Raw genomic sequence first — 25,618 nt, 5'->3', positions numbered from 1 at the left:
CCTGTACTGTCCTATTTTTTAAAAATCACAACAAGAAATACTACGGTTTATTGGGCACTGCCCATGAGCCAGGCGCTATGAAACACTTTGCTGGCATTATTTAATTTCATCCTCACCACAACCCTGTGAGGTCAGGGTTATTATCCCCATGACACAGATGAGGAAACTGAGATTTTGAGTGATTCATTTGCTTGAAGTCACATGGCTTTTAAGTACTAAGTCCGGAATTTGAACCCAAGTGGGCTGAATCCAAGGCTGAGTTTCCAAAGTTGTGAAGTAGGTACAGTTTGTAGTTGTGTCTCCTTCAGTTGCCCCATGGCCCCATGTTCCTTTCAAACCCCGCTGCCAGGATAGGGTCTGAAACTCCTGCCGACAGAAGAGGCTTCTGTGTTCTCCCTCCCTGGTGCACCTGCATTTCACTTGGGATAAAGCCTCTAGCAGAGGAATGAAACGGAAATGGTGCAATTCCAGGCAGCAGCCCTGGTTGGGGATGAGCCGCAGGCCGCACCCCTCCCTGGAATCTCGCCATCAGGCTGCCTCTGGACTTGGCAGAAGTGCAGGTTGTTCTGGTTCTGCCCAGTCTGCTATGAGGTGTCCTTTTTCAGGCTACTTTTCTCACCTTTGGGGAACCACAGAGGAGGCAGAGGCCTCACGCTGCTGAACTAGATTATGAAAGTGGCCAGGAATGAAGAGAGGTAGGCTCATGGAGAACTTTGCGCCCAGCGTATTAGGATCATGGGCCCTGGATCTCCGGGAGGTTCCCCATGTTAACTCCTGCACTCTGACTGCCCGTCCTGTCCTGCAGAACTTGGCGTGCACACGCTCATTTGCACTCACTCGTTTGTATATGAGGCACTTCTGTAACTTCTCTGGCTGGAGCCCTTCTCATGCCCTTTTCTCCAAAGGGAGCTCAGCCACGGCAGGGGTCCGGCATCCTCCTTCTGCTGGTTCCTCAAGGGCATTCACCCGGGGCTGGGCTGCAGAGTGCGCAGCGCCGCTGGGTGCGGGAGTGACGGCCAAGGATGCGAGGTGAGGGTGGGGACAGGAAGAAGCCCCAGGCCCACCCTGTTCCCGCTCAGGTCTCCCACTGCACCGTCAGGGCCAGGCCTCTGAACAGAGAGTCCAGCTCCATGGGCGACTCCAGGTCTGGGGCCCGAGGGCCTGGGCTCTGGGCCTCAGTCTTGGTTGTTGGACCCTCATCACTGGGACACACGAGGGACTCCAGCAAGCCCCAGGGACTCGGACCCTTGTCTGTGGGGGAACATGGGTGGGAAGCAGTCTGCAAAGGGAGGGACACGGGGTGACCCTCGATCTGGACAGAGGAGAGGAGGGGCAGCTGGCCCTTTACATAGCTTCGTGTCCTTGGCTCTCCTCTGTGTACGACATCAGAGTCAGGTTCTCTGTCCGTGTGAACCCCCAGATGCTGGTGGAAGGATTTTACTTCTTGGGGGTCCTCCATCGTTAAGGAGGTCACCTGCTGCAGAGAAAGGCCACCTGGGCTGCAGCTTCCAGCTGGTGCCTCTTTCTGGAGCTGACCTTTGGTTCCGAGGTGTTTGGGACCAGAGAGTGTCATAGGTGGGGGGTCTCTGCCAGAGCCTTCCCCGCATATCCCGTAGGAAGGAGGCCAACTGTCCAGAGTGGCCTGAGGGGTGTAGGAAGGAGGCTGGGCCTCCGAGATGGCCTGGGGAGTGTAGGAGGGGGGTTTAGTTTGGGGGGTTACCTGAGGTGCATAGGACAGGGGCCCGCCCTCAGGGGCAGCCTGGGGGGCATAGGGCAGTGGGGGGAGTGTCTGGAGAGGTGGCCCGCCAGAGGGCCGGAGGATGGAGAGGTCCGGCTGCCCAAGGTAGGCGACCTCAGACAGGCTGTGTCGCGGTGGGGCTCCTGGAGGCTCGATGGGCCCGGAGACCTTGACTTGGGAATACTGGACAGGCTGCGCCAGGCCGCTCGGGCCACTGAGGTCAAAGACGGGGCTTAAGATGTGCTCCTGGATGAACTGCAGAGGCTGGAAGGTCAGTACGTGCTGGACATCCTGTGCAGGGAGAACAGTGTGCCCGTTAGGGTGTGTTCAAGCTCCCCGAGGGTGCCGTGCGTGCCGCGGTCCTCCGCAGGGCTGGGGTGGAGGGGAAGGGGTAGACCACCGGGGGGCTTTTCCACGATGTGTGAGCCCTGTATCCCTTCCCAGGGATGCCTCTAAGTGCTGGAGCCTCTGTGAAGGGACAGGGCTCCCGGCCTGTTAGCTGAGGGCCGCTTCCAGAGTCTGGTTGTCTAGGGAGAGCGGGTAGGCTGTGGTTTCTCTAGGAGGCGGGCACTCTGGAAGCAGCTGGCTCGGGTTTGGGGTGCCCTTGGGGAATGCTCTCCAGGTGCTGGCTCAACTGCTCCTGAGCTCTGGGTCCCTAAGGGCCTCACGCGGGGAGAAAGGTGGGGAAGAATGGGGGACAGGGGAGGCCCGGAGAGTTCTACAGGAAATGGCTCATCTGGTCTTTGACTTGGAGGGGCGGAGGGGCGTGAGCCGTCTCTGCGAGCCCCAGACTGTGCAGGCTCTGCAGCGGGCATGGCTGCTTTAACGAAGATGCAGCTCTGGTGGCCAGACTTGGGCTGCTGATGTGACGTGTATGGTTTACACGGGTTTAGTTTAAAAAAATTAGTTGCCAAGATTTGAAACATGGGAGATTTCACATTACAATCTGAAATTCTGACTTTGCTGGAGAAAATGTGAAGATGTGGCAACAGCGGGCCTGCGATCCCAGGTGGCAGTACCTGGGCTGCCGGTTCAGACAGGGTGTGCGCCCCCTTGAAGCCACGTGGGTTTTCTATTCCATGCCTTGTCTTCCTTCTCCCTAGCTCTCTTCCGCACACCGGGGGAGTAGCCAGCCACATCTTTAGGTTGGAGGGAGAAATGAGGGAGAGCCGGGGTCCCGGGGCCCGTGCCCTCCCCTCGGCCTCTCCATCCTCCCCGGGGCCCCTGCTCACCAGGGAGTTGGGAGGCGGAGGCGGCTTGGTGATGTATCTGTAGCTCAGGTAGCAGAGCCCTGCGACCAGGAAGCCCATGGAGAACAGGAAGGCGCCGGAAAAGGAGTAGGTCCACGTCTGATCTAGGTGAGTAAGACGTCAGAACAGGAAGGGTGAGGCTGCCATTGTGGGTACCGCCAACTTGGGCCTTTTCCTCCCCTGCCTCTCGGGCCAGGCTTGGGAAGGCCTCTCCTACCCCCAGTACTTACAGGGCCCGGGGCGAGGGCACAAATGGAGGGCCACACACCATACGTCTAAATATTCGGAATTTCAACATGTTTTTACATTGTTAAATAAAATACGTTCTGTGCTCCCACCTTGACAGATATACTTTTCATAACAACCCGGAAGGCTTGACTTTTGATTCTTGGACGCCTCGGGGTGCTGTGCGGAAAGGTGGAGGTGCAGGGGGAAGCTCCCGCAGGCCCAGCCTGGCTCCCGCCCACACCGCCAGGGGCCTCATGCCCAAGGATATGGGCTCATGGCCAAGCTCATCCACGCCGCCTACAAATACCCACCCGCTGGCCACCCTTTGGGCCGAGGGCCTAAACATCAACAGAGTGTCTGCCCTCTGGAAAAAAGACCCAAGGAGGAGATCTGCCGAGACTGGACACAGGCTCTGGCCATCTGTATAGGGAATTTCGGAGCTCACAGGTTCCATGGGGATATGCCCATGTGGACCTAAGGACTCTTCATCTTGTGGGGAGGGCCATGGCCAGAGCGGGGCTGGAGCGGGGACCTCTAAGGTGCGGGGCTCAGAAAAGGGTCCCTCTTGCCTGGGTCTAAGGACAGTCCTGCCTTCCTGGTGGGGGCAGGGGAAAGAGGCAAAGGGAGGGGAGATGTGACAATGGGAGGGGTCTGTCCTCCCCACCTGTCTACCAAGATCTGAGCTGGGAAGACCTCACTCAGGAGGGAGCCTGGGGAGGCACCACCTTTTTGAAAACGGAAGGAGAGGATGGCTAAGGGCTCTATGCTGAGCCTCTTCCCTATGGCCCTGCATCTTTGGGATGGGTATGTGCAGCCAGATCTTGGCATGACACACTTCCTGTCACCAATTCAAGTGGGACTGGTGAGTGGCTTGGTAAGGAAGAGGTAGCTGGAGTTTTTGTTAAAACTGGAGATTTGTATTACCTGGGGGTCTTGACTCTCCAAGTCACCCTCCTTCTGTTCCTGGCCCCTGTGTGGCTTCAGCATGGGGAGTTGATCATCAGTTGCCAGTGACCTTGGCAATGACTGTGAACCCTGGGAATTGCTGGAGCCTTTACTTCTAGCCCACTCCTCGCTCCTCCCCCAGCCCCTGTGGCTTGGGCCTCTCTCGTCAGCTTCCCACTTCAGCTTCCCACTTCCCCTGTCACATGTACCTCCACCAGGGAGCAGACAGGACCCAAATGTCTCTACATGGCATGTCTGATGTAACTGGAAACCTGTTGCTCCCTGTACCAGGGCAGGACAGGGACTTGGAACATTTCTGCCATTTCACTCACAGGGAAGTAGGAAGAAATAATGGAAGCAACACTGGAATGTGGGGCGTTAGAGGTCTGGCTCAGCCACTGATGAGACTCTCATCTTCTGCACGACCCTCTCTGGCCTCCATCTATTAATAACAGTAACCAGCGATGATTGAACTCTTACTACATGCCATGCACTGTGTGGGGCGCTCTACTGATGTTAGCCCACCAAACAGATGGCCATGGATGCTCACTCCTTACAGATAATGAAGCTGAGTCTCAGAGAGGTTAAATGACTTGAACAAGGTCACACAGCTACTCAGTGGAGAAGCCAGGATTGACATGTATAATTCCAAAGCTCATTCTCACAGCCACTACACAATGATGACTCCGTTTCCTCTCTGTAAAATTAAGATATGGGGTGGGCCAACACATAGAGCCCTTTCCAGCATCAAGATGCTGGGATGGGGCTTCCCTGGTGGCGCAGTGGTTGGGAGTCCGCCTGCCGATCCAGGGGACATGGGTTCGTGCCCCGGTCTGGGAAGATCCTACATGCCGCGGAGCGGCTGGGTCCGTGAGCCATGGCCGCTGAGCCTGCACGTCCAGAGCCTGTGCTCCACGACGGGAGAGGCCGCAGCAGTGAGAGGCCCGCGTACCGAAGGAAAAAAAAAAAAGATGCTGGGATGATGGTCCAACACATTCTGAGAGGTAGATAAAGGAGGGATTCTGGGCTCTGGGGATAAGACAGACCCCTGGATACACGGTCAAGGGCAGGACGTTTCATTATGATACGGAAGTAAGAGGAATAAATGTGCAGTAGAGGGCATAGGCTCTAAACAAAATTGGAAAGTGGTGATTAGAGCCCAGGCTTCAGGATCAGATGAACTTAACTAGGTTCACTGACCAGCTGTGTGGTCACCGGCAAGTTGCTTAACCTGTCTGAGCCAGAGCTCCTCCTCTGTAAAAGGGGGATAATGCTATACAACTTGCAGGATTGTTATAAGGGTTCAATGGGATAATATATGGAAAGAATTTAACACAGTGTTTGGCAATAGAGTAGGTACTTAATAAATGGTAGGAATTGTTATTAATATACTTGATTATAAAGGATAAGGTGCTTTCTATATGTCACCAAGAAATAGCCACCATGAAGTATGATTCATTTAAAAGCAGCTACAGTCTTAGAAAAAAATGATATATCATGAGCTAGATCACGTAAGGACAAACCAACAGAAGGATATGGGTGGAGTGGCCCACATGTTGTCAATAAGCAGGAGGGCAGGGGCGGGTCAGGAATGAATGACAGTTGTCTAGAAGGTCCAGGGGAGAGTCACAAATCATATACACACTCCCAACTCAGTGCCTGTGAAGTTGGTTTCCTTTTTCTAGTTCTCTTATTGCCAAGTTCTATTCTGGTCTTCATGTGGCCCTTTCCCTGGGAAGGGCATGCCCCGTGCAAGAGGTCAGTGCTGGCTGTTCTTCCGCCAGGCATATCTTCCCATGAAAACAAATGCACTGGGACTCAGGTGGAGAACTCAGTCTCTTGTGGGCATTTGGGGAAACGGATGAGCTGAGTTTCTGATCAAAGCTGAGAACCAGAACCTACCCCATGATGTTTCTACCAAGCTGCAGTTATACCCTCGGGCCCTGCCTCTAGCAGCTGCCTCGCTTCTATTCATCAGAACAGAAATCATCTACTGACATCATTAATCTAAACAAGATGACTAAGGTGGAGACTGTTTTCCAAATCCATCCAGTCCAATGCGATCGCTTTTTTCATCCTCTAAACTTGGAGCATTACATTTCTATCTCTATGAAAATAAGCAGTAATAAAAACATCATGATGCTTACGATGAGAGTCGAGTTTCAATATGCTAGAATCGAGTGGGATGGGACACCATCCCGCTGAGCCAATGACTCAAAACTCTTTCTGTGGTAGTGCAGTGGTGAGAACGTGTTCTCTGGAATTAGGCCTAGTTCCATTCCTCACCAGCTGTGCAATCTTGGGCAAGTTACTTAACCACTCTGAACCTCAGTTTCCTCAATGGAACAAAGATGCTTCACAGAAGCATGAGAACTGTGTTTCGTAGTGTCTGGTCCCTGGTTGGCACTGCAGAAATGCTATTATAATCACTATTTTTATTTGACTTTAGAAGGTACTGAGGCATCTTTGTTATCTTCTCTGCTCTCCCATCTGCAGATTATTTCCTGGGATCTCTCACTTGAGTTAACATCAAGGTGAATTTGCTTTGCCAGGATACACACGCAGCTTGCCAGAGAGAGGAAATTCAGACATAGGCTGGAGGGTGTAGATTAAACATTTGCTACGACAACCCAACAGCTAACTCACTTATGAATAAACAAAGATTGACTTTAATAATACACTAGTAATCCTTCTGTGGTTTTCTAGAGCACTGTCAAGCCTCACCTTGGTTACAGGGGGGAAAGCACAGAGTCAAGGTTTGAATTCAGGAGTCCCAGTTCCCTCTGGCTTCAGCTGAACTTACCTGGCAGCGTCTTCGCTCGGTACATGTAGGGGATGCTCTTCTTGGACCAGGTTGGAACTAAACTCACGATGGTCCCAAGGAACTCCGTGTCAGGGGTCAGGCCAAAGAACTCGAATTCTCTCTGCTTGCCTCCAAGGTGCTGAATTTGACAGAGAACACAGAACAGCATCTCTTACACACCAGCGTCTATGTGGAGCCTGCCTACACCTCTGCCTGGGTTACTGCACTTAGTAAAATGGTACCACCAGCTGCCCAAACCGTAAACCGGTAGGTCAGTCTGCAGCGCTCCATTTCCATTCCCCTACCTTCGCTTTCTCCCTAAATCCAATCAGATGCGAGCTTCGCGCACTGTCCCCTGGAACAGTGTCTGGCACACAGCATGCGCTCTCTAAACACTAGCTGCTGTTATTATCACCGCCATCATCAACACCCCACCATTCTTCCTTCTTCCAGTTCTCCTCTTCCCCCCCCTTTTTCAAAATAAAATATCGAAAACGCTTTGAATATCCATCCCTCTCTTGTCTCCTCATTGCTTCTGCCTTAACTGGGCCTCTATATCTTTGGCCCGGACTCTTGCAGTGGCCTCCTTACTGGTCACCAGTCTCTGGTTTTGTCCCTGTCTACTTCCAAATTTATCCTGGCGCCACAGTGATCTTTCTAAACAATTAACATAATTACAAAGCTCCTCTGTTGAAAATCCTTTGATGGCCCGGGTCGTATTACAGGTCCTTGCTCCCTTTGTACACTCTTCCCTCCCTAGAGCCTGCTTTGTCCTTTAGGCTCTGGTGATGTTGAATGCCCGTCGCTCCTGCAAACACTCTGCTTCCGAAGTAAGCCCTTGCTCCTTTGCATCTGCCCATCCTTCCGCTAGAGCTTCTTCTCAGTTCTTGCCCTCTTGTATGTCTCGAACCTCTCTGACCTTGAACTCTTCCCTCGGCTGCCTCATTCCTTCCTTCTGGTTCTCCTCCTACCTCTCCGATTGTTCTTTTACTGGTTTCAGCCCCTCGGTGTTGTTCTGCAAGTTTCACTCTTCATCCGTTCTTTCTTCTCTTTCCACATATTTTCTCACTTAGTGATCTTTTCTGGACCCGTGGCTCTGGTGATCACCAACGTGCGGATAACCCCCAAACTGACCTCAGTAAGAGCTATGGAGTTCCTGGCACACACCGCCAGCGTCCTGCTGGACAGCAGTCCGTGGGCATCTCTAACTTGACATGTCCAAACATCCTGATCTCCTCTCTCTGGGTCCTGCCCCATCTCCAACCCCAAACCCGCACCTGTGTTTGATTCCCTAATTCTGTTCATAATGTCTCTCTTGTTCTAATGTCCAAGGCTCAAATCTTAAAACCATTCTTGACAAATCCCTCTCAAATCCTTTGTATCTGATTACCCTGAAATAATCCATAAACTTTTCTTTAAAGGGGCAGGAGCTATGTTCTTGGGAGCTTAAAAGCTAAGAATTTTCTTTTTGGTCCTTTGCGTTTCAGCTATGCCTTCTCTTTTCCGGGCACATGGCAGCCAAGGTTTAGGGTTATTTGTTGTTTTTTCTTTTGAAGGGGGTGAAAGTGGGTGAAGAAGTGCATGAATGGATTTAACAGCTTATTGTTTTGTGGAACTCATATGGTTGAAATTAACCCCAGTAGAGTTGTCAAGGCCCCAAGAGTCCTCCTTCCCCGGGTGTTCACTGCTGCCCCCCTGGTTCAGGCCCTTCTCGTTTCCAGCCTAGTACCATAGCCCCAGCCTAGTACCATAGCCCCCCTGACTTCCCACCCTGATCACTCTTTCATTTTTACATTTGATCTCTCCTCTTCCTGCTCCCAGTAATTTATAGCTTCTATTGGACCAAACTTCCATAAAATAACAGCTATAAACTCTGGCCAAAATAAAAACTACCTATAGTCATTGGAAAGTAAGTAAAAGCAGGCAGATACCAGAGAAAGGAGGAAGGGAATGGCACTGAATGAGTTTCTCTCTCTTTTTTAATGTCCTGTAGCCTGGAGGCAGGCCCCCATTTATACCATGTGGAGCGGGTGAAACCTAGATTAAAAACCCTGTAATCTTACTGGTCTGAGTAACCAGAAGACAGAGTTCAGGGCAATCACAAAAGTTGGAAAGTGAGGGAGAAATCACAGATAGGAGAGGTTCATAGAGAGAGAGCCTGAATTCTGTGTATAAACTTTGCCCAAATCCCTGGCTGGTGCCTGAAGTATGCATGAGCAGGGTAGACTCCAAGCAGCCCAGCTAAAGTTTCCACTGAACTTTACTGAACTGAGATTTTGGAGTTTGAAGTTCAGCCAAATTCACCTACTAAGACAAGAAACAAACAAAAATCAATACTCTTTGGAGGAATATGACAGAATCCAGAGTCCTTTCAACATATCATTCACAATGTCCAGGATGCGTTCCAAAATTTTTAGACATGTAGAGAAAGAGAAAATGTAATCCATATTCAGGAGAAAAGACAGTTAATGGTGACCTATCCCAAGATGACCAAAATGTTTGAATTATCAGACAGTGTTAAAGTGGCTAGTATAACTATGCTCAGGAAGTGAAGGAAAACGTGCTCATAATGACAGAATGACTAGGAATTTTCAGTAGCATAAACTATAAATACTAGAGACTATAAAAACTAGAAACTATAAAAATTAGAGAAGTTAGAACTGAAAAATACAATATCTAAAGTAAAAATTCCCACTGAATGGTTTTAACAACAGATTGGAGATGACAGAAGAGTCAGAGAACCTGAAAATAGAATAGAGAGAGTTAAATGGTGGTGACGGTTGGACAACTTCTTCAATATACTAAAAACCACTGAATCCTACACTTTAAAGGGGTGAAGTTTGTGGTATGTGAATTATATCTCAAATTTTAAAAAGGGAAAGACTGTCAGAATGCTGTCTACAAGAGATACACTTTAAATATAAAGGCACAGGTAGGTTGAAAATAGATGGATGTAAAAAGATATACAATGAAAATTATAAATATGAGAAGGCTAGAGTAACTATATTAACAGCAGATAAGGTAGAGTTCGATAGAAAAAAGTATTAGTAGTGATAAAAAGGGACATTTCCTAATGATAAAAGGGTCAGTTCACCAGGAGGCGATAACAATCATAAATGTGTATGTGTCTGATAATAAACCTTCAGATATGCACAGAATTAAAAGGGAAAACAGACAAATCCACAATCAGAGCTGGAGATTGTAATACTCTCGGCAATTAAGAGAATAACAGACCTCCCCCAAATCAGGAAAGACACAGAAGATATGAATACTACTATTAGCCGCCTTTATCTCATTGATATTTATAGAGCACTCCACCAAACACCCGCAAAATACATATTCTTTTCAAGTGCACGTGGAACATTCACCACGATAGCCCATATGCTGGGCCATAAAACAAGTCTCCATAAAGGACTGAAATCATACGGAATATGTTCTCTGATCACAAACTGAATTAAGTGATAAATCAATAACAATAAAATATTCAAATATTTCAAATATTCAAATAATTCAAATATTCAAATATTTGCCAAAAATTAGTTGTGATAAAGACTCTCTCTGCTCTGTAATCTCTAATCGCTCCCCGACTACTGAAATAAATAAAGATTCCCCCATCCGCCCTCCCGACCTCTATGGCATGGTCCCAGCCTGTCTTCTTAGGGTTAGCATTGTTCCTCTCCATCAGTGTTTCTCAAACTTCAGAATGAGTAAGAAGCACTGGGTTGCTCACTAAAATTCAGATCCCGGGGGTGCAACGCTAGAATTTGATGAAGCGGATTATAAGGGGGCCCAAGAACCTGCATTTTATGGGTTTTTGTTTGTTTTTTGGCCGTGAGGCATGTGGGATCTTAGCTCCCCAACCAGGAATCGAACTCGCACCCCCTGCATTGGAAGGCGAAGTCTTAACCACTGGACTGCCAGGGAAGTCCCCAAGAACCTGCATTTTAAACAAAGGCTGCAGGAGATTCTGATGCCATTGGTTTGAGACCATGTTTTGAGAAACTATTCTACATGTCCCTACACTTCAGCCCAAATGGGCAGTTTTGTGCTTTCCAACAATATCCCAAGCGTTCCTGCTTCTCTCTCTGATCACTGTGGGACAGTGTAGGCCAGTGGAGCAGGGAGGGGAGGAATGTGGGCTTGGAACAAAGCTGGATTTGAATCTTGACTATGCTATTATTTGCTGAACAATCTTGAGGAAGTGACTTAGCCTCTCTGAACCTCTGTTTTCTCATTCAGAAAAGGAGATAAGAGCAACTACCTCATAGGTTTTGTGACGAAGATTAAATGACACAATAAGCATATATTACCTGGCACACCTCAGAAATTGATATCAGCACCAGAAAGTTTTCTGTTCTAGAGGTCTTTCCAGATCTCTCTGAGCTGACATCTCCTCTCTCCCCTCCCAGCCTCCATTCTGTCCCACACAACTGTCTTATTTCCCTCTACCTATAGCTGTATGAATTTGAATTCTTGTTTTAACTCTCTCCCCACCCATTAGATTATAAGCTCCTTGAGTGCAGGAATAGTCATTCAATGTAATTATGAATTAGTGGCACACACTGCCAGGGGAAACACTACATATTTTATCTTTTGAATACAAAAAGAAATGTATAACATTTGACAATTTATGCCTTTGCCTTCCACCTTTCAGTATTCCCGATCTTAAGACACTGTCTGTATCCAGTTCCCACGGTAAGTGGAGAAGCAGCAGAAAGAACTGCAGCAGTAGAAATTGATTCCAGCATTTTCCAAGGTGGACACCTGAGGATGTTAATAGAAGTTGTTCCCCTGGATGTTAGAAGGCATTAGGCAAGAAAAAAATACATGTAATGCAAAATAAAAGGAGTTTCTCTGATCAAATACATGCGAGAGAAGTTGCATTAAGCAAATTGAAACTGGAGTCTTGACTTTGCAGTACTTGTCAGAGGCTTTAGCATGCTATTGTGTGTGTGCATCTACAAGAGGTAGGCTGTAGACGTGTTTTGGGAAACGCTGATTTATAGAACACATCTCCTTTCTACTTGAAGCAATGCAGAGAGGGAAATGGGTTTCTGAGGCAGGGAAGGACCAAGGTGGCACATATATTTACCCTTCATTTACCATTTGGTAGGTGTGGTTGATGTGCAGATCTAAGTGATAGAACAGGTCCTGGAAGATATCCTCCAGGGTTAGCCGGTGGCCATTCCCTGTGTGGATGGGCGTGTAGGTGGGATGGACAATCAACTGGATGGATCTCACCTTGGGGATACAAGTCACATCAGGTGGTTTGATGATAGCTGGAAAAAGGGAGAGAGAAAAAAGAAATGAAAAGTTAGAATCAGCCAGGAGTGTCTGAGAGGCTGCCTTGGACCTTGGGAAATGACTGCTTTCCACCCCCTCCCACCCCAACCCCAGCCATGCTTCTGAAAGCATCAGCTAAATGAACAGGTGAGAAGAGAAGCAACTGGTGTTTGGGTGTAAGGCTGGCAAAGGGGTGACCAAGGGTGAGTGGGAAGAGCCCAGGGAGAGGGGCCCTGGACCCCTAGGCTGATCATACCCTTGTCCCAGCCTCCACACATCCCTACCTGAGTCTTCCAGGAGCACCTGCCCCCTAGTCTACTGGCAATGACAGCTTTGGGGACTGATGGTTCAACTACATATCCAAACAATGTTTGCAGTGCCCAATATTACTGATTCAGCCTCAAAGGCCAGGCCTAAACTTCAACCTCTCTCAAGATGGAATTTCCAAATAACCAAACGACCTTGACTAGTTTATAGACCCCTTTGAGAATTTGAATGCTATGGTTTGAATGCTATGGTTCTTTTCTCCCCCAAAGTGTACATATACAAAAATCTTGCACTCAGTTTCAGGGTTTCATGAACCTCACTCCCCCGAAGCTAATTTATAGAAAGTCCCCAAGAGTCCATTGACCTCCAGGATTAAAAAGATCTGAGCTAGAAGAATGTTCGTTTCAGTGTTGTTTATAAAACTGAGTTAAGGGTCCTCCAAAAAGGAATTAGGGAAGTCAATTAGAGTACCTCCATAGAATGGATCATGTTTGCAGCCGTGAAATATCGTGTTGTGGAGAAATATTTAATGACATGGGCAAATGTTCACGATACCATCATATAAAAAACAACTAACCAACCAACCAGATCACAAAAGGGTAGATACAGTTGCTAGTAGCTGCGGTTATGTTTAAGTGTTCAGATTAGTTGGGCCTACTTTTATTTTTCTTTGTGTATTTCTATATTTTCTGAATTTTCTACAATAAGTATGCATTAACTGAACAAGCCAAGAAACAATATAAAATAACTTGTTTAACTTTATTTTTTATTTTCTTAAGAAACCCTGTGGCTTTTAAATCAGTTAGTGAACATCACCTACTTAACATGTGTGAGGAGTTTGGCAACTCATCCATCCGTCCATCCATCCATCCACTCAATCCTTCACCAACTACGTATTGAGCATCTCCTACGTGCCAGGTGCTATGCTAAGGGCTGGGAACACAGGGGGTTCCGCTGCCACACACGCCCTCATGGAGATCCCTTTCAGTAAGGCAGGCAGATGATGTAAATGCCAGCAAACACAGTAACTGCAGACTGTGATCTGAGCTCTGAAGCCAGCGAACAGTTCATGGTGACGGAGAATAGCAGACGATGACCTAGTGAAACGGGGTTGTTGAGGCTGGCGGTGGGGATGCTCACGTAGGAGGTGATGTTGAAGCCGAGACCAAGACCAAGGATCGGAAAAGAGTCAAGGCAGCAGTAGGAGGACCGAGTTAGCGGGGCCTTGGTTGCACTCAAGTGGCAAGATTAAGGTGGTCTGAACTAGGGAGGTGGGGATGGAGATGGAGAAAGATGAAAGACCACACTGGGGATGCTGTCCAGTTGAGGGCGCCTTCCCTAGAAAGCCACATCCCTAACTGGCCCTGGGAGGCAGAGCCCTTCTGGGCCCTAAGAGGCCATCCTTTTCCCGTCCCGCACCCGTTGCAATGAGGGGCTGGCACTCACTGTGCTGCAGTGAACTGAACCGGTCGGTCATCTTAGTGGCGGACTGGCCTCCCGCGTCGATGGCGGTGACCCGGGCGTAGTAGAAATCCGTAAGGTTGCCTGTCTCCATGGTAAGGTTGCAGGATTTCCGGGTGATCCGCTGGCAGCCCTCCTTTGCCTGCCACTCTGTCTCTCCATAACTGTGGGCAAGGGAAGGGCCAGAGCACACCTTTCGTGAACAGGCTTGGAACCAAGCCTGTCGTTTATTAATAATGATAACGATATTGAATATTTACTTAGCACGTGTACCCAGGCCCTTTATGCGGGTGATCCTCACTACGGTGCTGTGAGGTTCATGCATTATTCTCCCTCTTTTTCAAGTAGGGGAGCTGGGGGTTAAGGAAGTAAAATTTGCCCAGGTGTTTGAGACATGCATGCAGGGAACCAGGATGTGAACCCAGCCAGCCTGAGTTCACCTTCTGCGCACTGTTAGCCCCATCGACAGATGAGGGACCTGGGCCTCGGAGAGGGCAAGTGCCATGCCACAGGATGAAGTGGCAGGACCAGGAATGGAACCCAGGTTTGCAGACTCCTGAGCCCATGTACCCTCCTCTCCTGCCTGGGAGAGGAGATGAGCGGGAACGGGGCGGGGTGGGGGCCCGGGAGGGGGTGGGCACGACTTTTCGTTGACCCAGTCTAACCCAGTATAAAGCAATGATTGGGAGCTTGTTGTTTGCCAGGCACACGTGCTGATGAATGTCTCATGGAACCCACCTAACAACCCTATGAGGAAGGTACTATTGCTAACTTTACTTCATGGATGAGGAAATGGAGGCTCGGTGAGGTTACCCAACCGCCCGGAGTTATAGGGAGAGAGCTGGCGTCTGTCCTCAGAGCCCGTACTTGTAACCATTATCCTAACCTCCCCCTGCAGAAGAAACATAAAGGAGCAAAGCTATGTCTGGGGGAGGGTCGCTGTGTGACACCAGTCCGGGCGGGGGGCGTGGGGACATAGGAAGAAGGAAGGGTTTTCTTGGAGGGGTTGGTTCCAGAGCAGAGTCAAAAGGGTTTGTGTTGGAGGGACGCCTACGTCTTATACTGCACACTGTAGACGGTGTCTGGGGCACTCTCCGGCCTGCTGTCCCACGTCAGGATGTTTTCAAAGTTGCTGGACTGGAATTTCACGTGCTGAAGAAGATCTGAGGTGTCCTCAGCGAAGTGAGCTGCAGAAAGTGAGAGAAGGGTGAGCAGAAGGGCACAAAGACCCTGCCCCAGCCCTGTAGTAAGCTGCCCGCCCTGAGGGGCAAGCCAGCACTCACTCAGCGGAGAATGTGCTAACTGACCAGCCCCGCTCCCCTTCACTTCTTTTTTCCTTGGTACTGAGCTATGATTCTCATTCCATGAAATGCACCACTTTAGAGCATACAATTCTGTGGTTTCCTAATATATTCACAAAATTGTGCAACTGTTGCGGCTAATCTAGTCCCAGGATGTGTTCATCGCCCACAAAGAAACCTTGTATCCGTGAGCAGTACTCCCACCCCTCCCTTCCTCCCAGCCTCAGCAGCCAATAATCTGCTTCCTCGGTGGATTTGCCTGTGTGGACATTTCCTGTAAAGAGGCCTCCAGTATGCAGCCTTTTGTGTCTGGCTTCTTTCACTGAACATCATGTTTTCAAGGCCCATCCATATTACAGCATGAATTGGGCACTTATTTCCTTCTATGGCTGAATCATGTTCCACCGCGTGGATAGACCACATTCTGTTTATCTTCTCATCAGTCGATGGACATTTGGGTTGTTTCCACTTTTTGGCTATTTTGAATAATGCTGCTGTGAACGTTTGTGCACAAGTTTTTAAGTGGACACATGTTTTCAGTCCTCTTGGGTATACAGCTAGGAGTGGGATTTCTGGGTCGTACGGTGATCGTATGCTGAACTTTTTGAAGACCTGCCAAACTGTTTTCCAAAGCGGCAGCTGCACCATCTCCTATTCCCACCAGCAAAGTTTAAGTGGTGCAATGACTCCATAGCCTTGCCAACACGTGCTGTTGTGTTCATTCATTTCTCAACACCGTCTGAAGTTAGCGTCCTCACCAATGGAATTTTTTTTTTTTTTTTTTTTTTTTTTTTGCGATACGCGGGCCTCTCGCTGCTGTGGTCTCTCCCGTTGCGGGGCACAGGCTCCGGACGCACAGGCTCAGCGACCATGGCTCACAGGCCCAGCCGCTCCGCGGCATGTGGGATCTTCCCGGACTGGGGCACGAACCCGTGTCCCCTGCATCGGCAGGCGGACTCCCAACCACTGCGCCACCAGGGAAGCCCATCCAATGGAATATTTCAGAGGTATTCAACTAAATGTTGACTGTCGAAGAAGTAACTTGCCCAGAGTCAGTAATTTCGGACAACGGTGGAGAAGATGTCTGTGAATTCCTGCCTCTCTGCTGCTTGAACCAATCCCTGCCCACCCTCCACATTCCTTCTGAGGAGGGCAAAGGCACCTTCCCCTGCCACACGGATTTCGTAGGAGGTGGATTCTGACTGAGGCTACATATGGGCAGCATGACCTTGGGGAAGCTGTTTAAGCAGCTAGAACTTCAATTTCTTCAGCTCTACAATGGGAATAATTGGACTTACCTAAAGATAAACAATAATGACCACAGCAGCAGCTGACATGTCTGAAATGCACGTAAAGTGCCGGGCACTGGGCTAAGTCTCCTTATCAAATCCTCCTGACAACCTGATGAGGCAGGTACTATCATTATGCCCATTTAATGGATGAGAAAAACTGAGGCTCAGAGAGGCGGCCTGCAATGCCCATCACAGCGTTAGGCTGCTTGTGGGGTGGATACAGTGGGGCAAGGAAGGGGCAGCAAAGGCCAGCGCCCCAAGAAGAGGAGCCGGGAGGGGGCATTGCCCCCAAAGCAATCTTCACTGTAAATGAGAGCCCTTGATTTACAAATCTCTTCTCTCAGCCCTCCTAGCTCGGTCTGTGGAAAGGAAGAGAGCGCACGAAAATGGCGGCCAGAGTCGGCAGCTGGCTCTGCGCGTGCTCAGAGGTTGACGGGGGTGGGAAATGAACAGGTGCAGATCCGGTTGAGTCAAGGCCTTGAGGTCTGAGGGTACACGTGTCTTTGGTATGATGTGTGTGTACCTCCCTTCCCCCACTCCCCCGTGACCGTGTGCACCAGCAGGTCCAGAGTGTGAGGGAGTGGAGGGTTATTCACCCCTCCACCCCAAGTCTACACACAGTATTTCTGTAAGGGAGGCATTTGTGGGGAAGGGGAAGTATATTAGGACAGTCCAACCCTGCTGTGCATCCACATGTTAAACCTAAGGCCACATTCCTCTTTCAATCTGGGTTTACCAGGCCCAGCAGCTGCAGAACTCTTTGTGTTCCAGGCTTCCTGGAGCCCCCAGAATGGGGCCTAGGGCACCAGGGGGTTCCTTCTGCCTCTAGCCAACGTGATGGATGTGTGCCGAGACTCGAGTTGTGGCTGGTACCTTGTTTGGACCCGAGTCCGGGCAGAATTGGGGTCTGTTCTGGAGGGAGGGGCATGGGTTCAGGGCTGGGTCTTAAGTTGAGGGAGGGAGTGCACTTGAAGTCCGAGCTCAATGGTGGCTTTGGGCGAGGTGGTGAGGTCAAGGGCAGGCAAGAGAGAGGGTGGGATTTGAGAGAAGGCCAGGGTGTGTCTGGGGGTGGGCTTGGCTAGGGTCTGCAGTGGGAGGGTTGCTGGTTAGGGTCCGTGTCCTGGGGGTGCATGTGGGTTTGCAGGAGGTGAGTGGCTGAGGTTGGGACATGCTCGGGTGGTGAAGGGCCCAGGTTGGGTGGAAGTGGGCGCCACGTTTCAGGAGGGAACTCAAGTTGGCTTCCTGAAGTTGTGTGGGTGGACCTTGGCTGGCCCCTCTCTTTGAGGAGGCGTTGAGGGCTAACAAGATCTTCTGTCTCCTCTCGCCCACTCATTCCTTTTCCTCCTCAAATCCGTCACCGGTTCCTCAGCCCACGTCGGTTCTGCACTTCCTGGGTGAAAGTCTACATTGTGAAATCGTGGGGAGATATGTATTGTCTAGAAACTGACAGCCTGGGAGATGTGATCAAAGGAAGTTTTCTCATTTGTTTGAAAAAAACAAGTCTATGTCAACTAGGTGGGAAGCTAAGGACAAACAAACAAACAAAATCAGTTCCAACATGTTCTGGAATCAGCCTAAGAATGCCGGGGGTGAAGGCACCTGGGGCTCTAGAGTGACCTTACTGACGCCTAACAACCTCCTAAGGGCTGCTTCCCCTGTGTCCCCCATCGTAAAGGGCCAAGAGCCTCTAAGTCTTCCAACTGGAATGGGTGAGGGTCTGGAAGGACATGTCTGAGGTCTCTTGGGAGACGCATCAAGTCTCCCTAGGTCACAATGAGTCCAGTGTGCTGTGAATGTTCCGTTTGATGCCAGGGGGAGGACGGACTGGAGAGCCCGGGTGGCAGCTGGAAGCGCTGTGGGCCTGGTCCGCACCTGCAGGGCACAGCTGTGGCCCTTTATGGCCTCCATCCTGCACTTAAGGTAGAAGGGGCCTTGCAGAGGCCAGCCCTCTCCGTTCTTCAGTCAGGACTATGCGTTCACTTCCTCAGAAATTTCCCTGAATTTTTTAAACATCTCAGGGAGCAGAGAGACAATCTAGGATCTCATGCATTGGTCTGGAAGTTCTCCATGATGATACGTCAAAACAATCCACTTTATTGGATTTGAAAACTGTGCCCTTTCGTCCTGTTTTCATAAGAGCTCTGGTCTTTTAAGACCTATTAACGCAGCAGACCTGGGCCCTCTGGGAGAAAATGCTCTTTCAGGTCTGGCACGAGGGGCTGGAAGAGGCCCCCCTCAGGGACGTGGAAGGAGGCAATGGCTGGACTCAAGCTTTGTCCTTCCTGACGCCCCCTCACCTCCCCATGTGAGGCCAGTGCCAGCCAGAAGCAGAGGAACAGAGGTACAGTTTCTACCAGAAAGATTTGAGGGATCCAGGGATGTCTAACTCCCTTAAGCTAATTCTCCATCCACTGGAGTGGGGGGGGGGGGTGATCCACACCCCCAGTTCAGACACGTGGCTGTATCCCCAGAGTCCTGAGGGTCAGCTGAGTCTCTGAAGAACCCAGGGTCTGAGGGACCCTCTCACCCTTCCCAGTAACCTGAGCTGGCATCTACTTCTCCAGGGAAACTCGGCACCCAGGTCAGCCCAGCAGAGAAGAAATTGAAACTGGTCGTGCTGGGGCTGGATGCAGTCCTGGGGGAGACGACTCTGATCATTGGCTCCTGGATGGGGGTCAGGTCTGACCACAGGGTGACCGGCACTCACCGACTAGGGATCCCGCCGCCAGGATGACCAGCAGCATCCTCATTGGACCCGGCACACAGCCCTCTTTTGGTCTCCACTCTGGACTGAGCACAGAGGGAGGGCTGGGAAGCTTTGGCGCCCTGGCAGCTGGCTCCACCCAGGCATGAGGGCGGGGAAAGGAGGGGGAGGTGGGACCTGAGCCACGTGGAGCTGGGTACAAAGGTACCTGGCCCATTGCTTCGGAATTCCAGGTTCTGGGCGGGATCCAAGGGAGTTGCCTTCTTAGTTGCAGAAAACAGCAACAGTGACAGACTGGCTTGTTTATCTGGTCTGGTGGCTGATTCATGCCAAGATTCTTCAGTCCTTATTAGAGAACTGAGAGGCAGAAAATGTAAAAATAATCCACGACATACAGCCTTATCAGAGAGCAGCTTGGCACTGGGTATCAGAAGCCTGCAACTTACAAATACCTTTTGCCTCACTGATTCCATCCTCAGGAATTCACCCTGAGGAAAACAACTGGAGCAGATGAAGGAGCAGAAAATATGTTCCGGAATGTTCCTGGTGGCAGAGGAAAAGCTAGACTCCTCGGCTTCGTTCTGGCAGGAGGAGATATAGGGTGTCTGCTGCCCCTGCTTATGCCGCGTATTAAAGCAGGTCCGCCATGCTGGATGCTTGAGGGTCAAGAGGGATGGCACTCCTCCTAGAGAGGCTGCTGGGGGTGAGAAGTCCAGGCACTCCTACACTGAACCTTTGGGGTCTGGGAACTGCAAAACGTGAGGAAAAAATGGAACAGAGATTTCAGTGACTCTTACTACTGTGCTAGAGATGGGGGCAACATTCAGGAATGGGCCTTCGGTTTGTGACAATGAAGGCTCAGGCTGCTTGCCCAAGCTTTTCCACCATGTGGAGGTGTGTCTACAGGGATAACATGAAATCCACTGGGATGGGTGTTTAGGAAATGATTTTCCTCTTCTTGCTGGGCCTCAGGAGAAGATTGAAGGGGCCTGGACTCTGGTTAGGGTCGACATGATCAGAGATCTCTGCCTCTGGGGAGAGTCTGGCCGGCCCCAGCCACACAACAGCAGGCTGAGTCCTATAGCAGGACAGCCAGACCCTAAGGGAGATTCTAGAGGGCTTGGCTTTAGGGTGTAGTAGGCCGTGATATCCAGGGATCTGTATTTAAGTTTTTCTTTTCTGTGTTGTAATTGTTTTCTGTCATCTCTGAGTCTTTGGCAAAGTTAGACAGCACGGCCACATTTGAGCTGTGCCTTGGGGGAAGTAAGGTATGATATTGTGCCAGTCCTTTCCTATTAATTGCAGGAAACTACATTTCCCAGGCTCCTTTGTCAATGGTTTCCTGTTAGGTCCAGCCAATGGGAGGTACCGGAGGACGGCTGGGGAGCTGGAGGAGGGAAGTCAGGGTATTTCTCCCCTTCTTCCTCAGCTCTGAGTGGCATCCCCTACAATGGCTGTGTCTCCTCGGGAGCTGCAGCTGCCACCACTTCTCCGTCAGGTGGCCTGGGCTCTGATAACAACATCTCCTCCTATTTTCCCCTTTAGCTCAGAGGACAGAGCAGCTTCCTGCTGTGGTGACTTTCTGGACTGCTTCCCATCCAGGATTGGATTCTCAGCTCTTCCATCACCTGGGTAACCAGTTCCCCTTTGTGAAAGTCTCTTGGTTTGAAAGACTCAGTGGGTTTCTGTGTTCCTGAATGGACTATGATGGATGGGGGGGCCTTTGATGACTTTTGGGACAAAGGGGTGTGGGGAGATCATGGCCAGAGAAAGAGGTTACAAAATGCCAAGAAGGGCCCGTCGGGAGAGGTGCAGTCGCTGGAGCAAGCTGGGCTGGCTGGCCGAGAGGACAAGCTGCAAGCCAGCTTGTCTGGGTCTGTGGAACATGAGGGCTTCCTTGGGGACTCTCAGAAGCACCTGGAGGAAGGAACCTATGAAAGAACTAGGCCCCCCATAGTCATGAGGAACTATGATTGTGGGACTATTAATGACAAGGAAGACACCTGGATTATTTTTATTTATTTATTTATTTAGGCTGCATTGGGTCTTCGTTGCTGCGCGCGGGGTTTCTCTAGTTGTGGCGAGTGGGGGCTACTCTTTGTTGCAGTGAGCGGGCTTCTCATTGCGGTGGCTTCTCTTGTTTTGGAGTGCGGGCTCTAGGCGCGCGGGCTTCAGTAGTTGTGGCACGCAGGCTCGGTAGTTGTGGCACACGGGCTTAGTTGCTCCGCAGCATGTGGGATCTTCCCGGACCAGGGCTTGAACCTGTGTCCCCTGCATCGGCAGACGGATTCTTAACCACTGCGCCACCAGGGAAGCCCCTGACACCTGGATTATTAAAGAACTTGGGAACATCCAGACATCATTTCTAATAGTAAAAAGAATAAAAGTAGAAGAGAACAGCATCCGTGCCTGACAGTTTGGCTAAATGCATAATGGTAAGTCCATCCAATGCAAGGCGAATGCAGCCTTCAAAATAACCCTGGAGAAAACTGTTCTGTGGCCTGGTAAAGAGTTACCATAGTTTGTTAAATGAAAAGAAGCATGGGGAATTCCCTGGCGGTCCAGCAGTGGTTAGGACCCCACGCTTTCACTGCTAAGGGAACTGGTCGGGGAACTAAGAAGCATGGAACAAACTATGTACAGTACAGGCTCATTAAAACACATACACACGTAGAGAAAAAAGTCTGAAGGATATATGTGAAAATATTCATGGAATTATCTCTGGGTGGTAGTAGAATTAAAGGTATTTTTATTTTCCTTCCTTTGCTCATCTGCATTTTCTAAAGCTCTTACAGGAAATGTATTATTTTATACTAAGGAATAGTAAGGTGACTACACAAGACAAGTAGACTGAAGGAGTGCTTTATCTGGGCTGGACCCGTCTCTGGGGATGCCATTTCTTCTCCCTCAGCCAGAGTCCCTCTTCTTCAAAGCCAGCTGGGATGATTTCTCCTCCTGCAAGATGCTCGTGACAACTCCAGCCCACCACAGATTCACTCAAAAAAATCCTTCTAGAAGATGTGGTATATATATACAATGGAATATTACTCAGCTATAAAAATGAATGAAATAATGCCATTTGCAGCAAAACATGGATGGATCTAGACATCATCATACTAAGTGAAGTAAGTCAGACAGACAAAGACAAATATATGATATCACTTATATGTGGAATCTAAAAAAATAATGTTATTTACAAAACAGACTCACAGACGTAGAAAACAAACTTATGGTTACAAAAGGGGAAAGGTTGGGGTAGGGATAAATTAGGAGGTTGGGACTGGCATATGCACCCTACTATATATAAAATAGATGATCAACAGGGACCTACTGTATAGCAGAGGGAATGCTATTCAATACTCCGTAGTGACCTGTATGGGAGGGGAATCTGAAAAAGAATAGATATATGTATGTGTATAGCTAAATCACTTTGCTGTACACCTGAAAATAACACAGCATTGTAAATTAACTATATCCCAATATAAAAGAAATATTTAAAAAATCCTTCTAGAGCTCTGGTCTGCTGTGCACTTGGCATTGTCCAATATTTTTCTTCAGTTATGCTCACATTTATGACTGGAAAGAAGAGACTTGGGTGGGGGCGACGTGAGGCGCCAGCACCATCTGCAAGTATCAGAGAGGCTGCTGCATGGAGAAGGGTCGAGCCCATTTTTGTGTAGCTACCCCTAAACAGGAAAACCAGGGTGGGTAGTAAGAGGACATATTAAGGAGGCAAATTTCTTTTCTTTTTTTCAAAGATTTTTTGACGTGGACCATTTTTAAAGTCTTTATTGAATTTGTTACAATACTGGTTCTGTTTTATGATTTGGTTTTTTGGCTGCGAGGCATGTGGGAACCTAACTCCCCGACCAAGGATCAGACCTGCACCCCCTCATTGGAAGGTGAAGTCTTAACCACTTGACCGCCAGGGAAGTCCCGCAAATTTCTTTTGATTTAAGGAAATAGCTCTCCCTACGAAGGTGTGGCTGCCTTTAGGATGGGCTGCTCTTGGTTGTGGGGGGTATTCAGTGAGAAACTGTGACCAGTGGTAGATGTTCCCTAGATAACCTCATTTATGGTCATAAATGTCTCCTTAGAAGTTTGAGTTGGTGGTAGTTTCTGAGGCCAAATTCCAAGGATGGGGGGGAAGTAAGGGCATTGCATCCTGCAGTTTAGGCTTTGAGGCTGGATTAGAGCTATTTAGAGGAGGCATATCCCATGAAAGGGCCTGGAACTCAAAGATGGGATTTGGAGTGGGGGATTCTGAGCCCCTTTTGGAATCTGGCTTCCACGACATCCATTTAGTGTCCAGAGAAGCCAAGGCTTGGAGTGGGGTGGGATGTGTCTAGCAGCACCCAGGAATGGATGGGACTCACCCTGGAGGGATCGCTCCTGGAGAGGGGCCTCCCACCCCTTGCTGATGGTTTTTCCCACCAGGAGAGTGTACTCTGAGGCATTCTTGCCTTGGGATCCCCACCTTCTTCTCCTAACCCACTTAAAGAGGCGGTAAGGGGAAAAACAGACTGTTGATAATTTATAAATTGCAGTCACACACCTACATCCTATATCACCATAAGCCAAAGGGTGGGGTACCCTGGGCTGGAATGGGTCCTGGCGCCAACCAGTATCTCTTGAGTAATTGATTCATGGAACTGACTCACTCATTTAGATAAAGTATAACTTCTGGTGTTTTTTTAACCCCTCAAACTCCCATCACTTTAGCCTAATTTTGTGCACACAGGAATGAGTCTCCCACTTCTGCCCCCTCCCTCACCATTTCACTCACTGAACAGCACTGATACCCCTTGGAGCAGACGCTGGGTTGAGGGAGGACAGTCATCCACATGTGACAGGATCTGGGATCTGGGATAGAATCTAATGCAAGATCTCTGGCTGCTTTATATGTAAGTCAGCCACAGCCAGCCCCTTACTGACTCCAATTCATATACCAGTTCACTCATTCATTCCTTCGTTCACTTATTTAATATCAAGTGTCCACCCTGTGCCAGATGCTGGTACCGGGAAGAAAACAGTCCCTTCCCTAAAGGAGTTCTCAGGATGTAGCATCCATTACCCCAACGCTGCCCATTCTCAGCGGCCCTGAGCACCGCGCTTGTAAGAACCTGTGCAATTGGCAGCCCTGCCATCCCACCACTGTCCAGAAGGTGGCAGCAAACAGGCAAAGAGGAGCTCAAAAGGTGAGGCGGGCAGGATGGAGGCCCTTGGGGATCACCTGGAGAGGAAGTTCTGCCCTGGTTTCTGGAAAGGACCTACTGCACACCCATTCAAGGGGGCAGATGCCCCAACCTGACTACAAGCTGCAATATGCATGAAATGTGAATTGGCAAGGATATTTAGTTATGAGTAATAGAAGGCTCTGAAAGTTGGCCTAAAACTAGGATGCAGGGGGCTTCCCTGCTGGCGCAGTGGTTGAGAGTCCGCCTGCCGATGCAGGGGACAGGGGTTAGTGTCCCAGTCTGGGAAGATCCCACATGCCGCGGAGCGGCTGGGCCCGTGAGCCATGGCCGCTGAGCCTGCGCGTCCGGAGCCTGTGCTCCGCAACGGGAGAGGCCACAACAGCGAGAGGCCCGCGTACCGCCAAAACAAACAAACAAACAAACAAAAAACCAAAATACAAAAAACTAGGATGCAGGGAAGCCGAGGACAGGGCTGCAGCTGGGCCTCAGGAATGGACTGGATCCAGTCCATTTCTCATCCTGGAGGCTCATGTGGAGGTCCCATTCTCGTCTTTGTACCCTGAGCTTTCCTGTTCTTTGGAGTGGGAAATAGTGTCAGAGCCGGTTGGAACTTAATTGTTCCAGGCCAAGCCAGCCAAGAAGACATCTGAATGCCAGGGAAAGGGACTTGTTGGATTAGCTCATCTTGGGTCTAGAGCCTGCCCTGGCATTAGTAAATGATGACAGTCCGCAAGCACAGTTCTGGGCAGTGTGAAAATGAACAGAAACCTCATTTAAGACGGAGTTGGGAGGACTGAAGGGAGAACTCTCAAGCTCTTGCTGTCAATTGCAGACTCAACCGAAAGAGACATACCTTTGCATCTCCAGCAGGAGGAGGGTTACTGTTTTACTACCCAGCAGGAGGAGGAATTTCTCTTTGCCTGGCAACAGCCTAGCCAATAAGAGACGGTAGTAACTCAGCCAATGAAAAGCAGTACACTTCAAACTCTCAGTTTCCTCCAATAGACTCTGTGTTTATAATGGCCCCTCCCAACTAACCTCTTTTCCCCTATAAAGGAACATTCCTCTCCTTGTTCTCTGGACTTGCCTGTGGTTCACCATAGATTGCGTGTCCCAAATTGCAATTCTTTGCTGTTCCTGAATAAACC

The 25,618-nt window shown here is 49.6% G+C and overlaps 1 protein-coding gene across 1 annotated transcript; it reads right to left on the bottom strand.

Annotated features, from left to right (window-relative positions):
- Positions 1-77: 77 nt before the first annotated feature.
- IL22RA1 (interleukin 22 receptor subunit alpha 1) lies at positions 78-19,342 on the bottom strand. Its single transcript, XM_082865685.1, has 7 exons — positions 19,276-19,342; positions 15,030-15,162; positions 13,961-14,139; positions 12,068-12,243; positions 6,965-7,103; positions 2,971-3,092; positions 78-2,029 (listed from the first exon to the last, which is right to left on the bottom strand). The coding sequence occupies exons 1-7, from the start codon at positions 19,316-19,318 to the stop codon at positions 1,076-1,078; spliced, it is 1,746 nt and encodes a 581-aa protein (XP_082721811.1). The 5' UTR covers positions 19,319-19,342; the 3' UTR covers positions 78-1,075.
- Between the last annotated feature and the right edge of the window lie 6,276 nt (positions 19,343-25,618).

This window comes from Leucopleurus acutus (genome assembly GCF_964270905.1).
Source record: "Leucopleurus acutus genome assembly, chromosome: 2".
NCBI classification, from domain to species: domain Eukaryota; kingdom Metazoa; phylum Chordata; class Mammalia; order Artiodactyla; family Delphinidae; genus Leucopleurus; species Leucopleurus acutus.
This window is presented reverse-complemented; position numbering and strand designations above follow the sequence as displayed.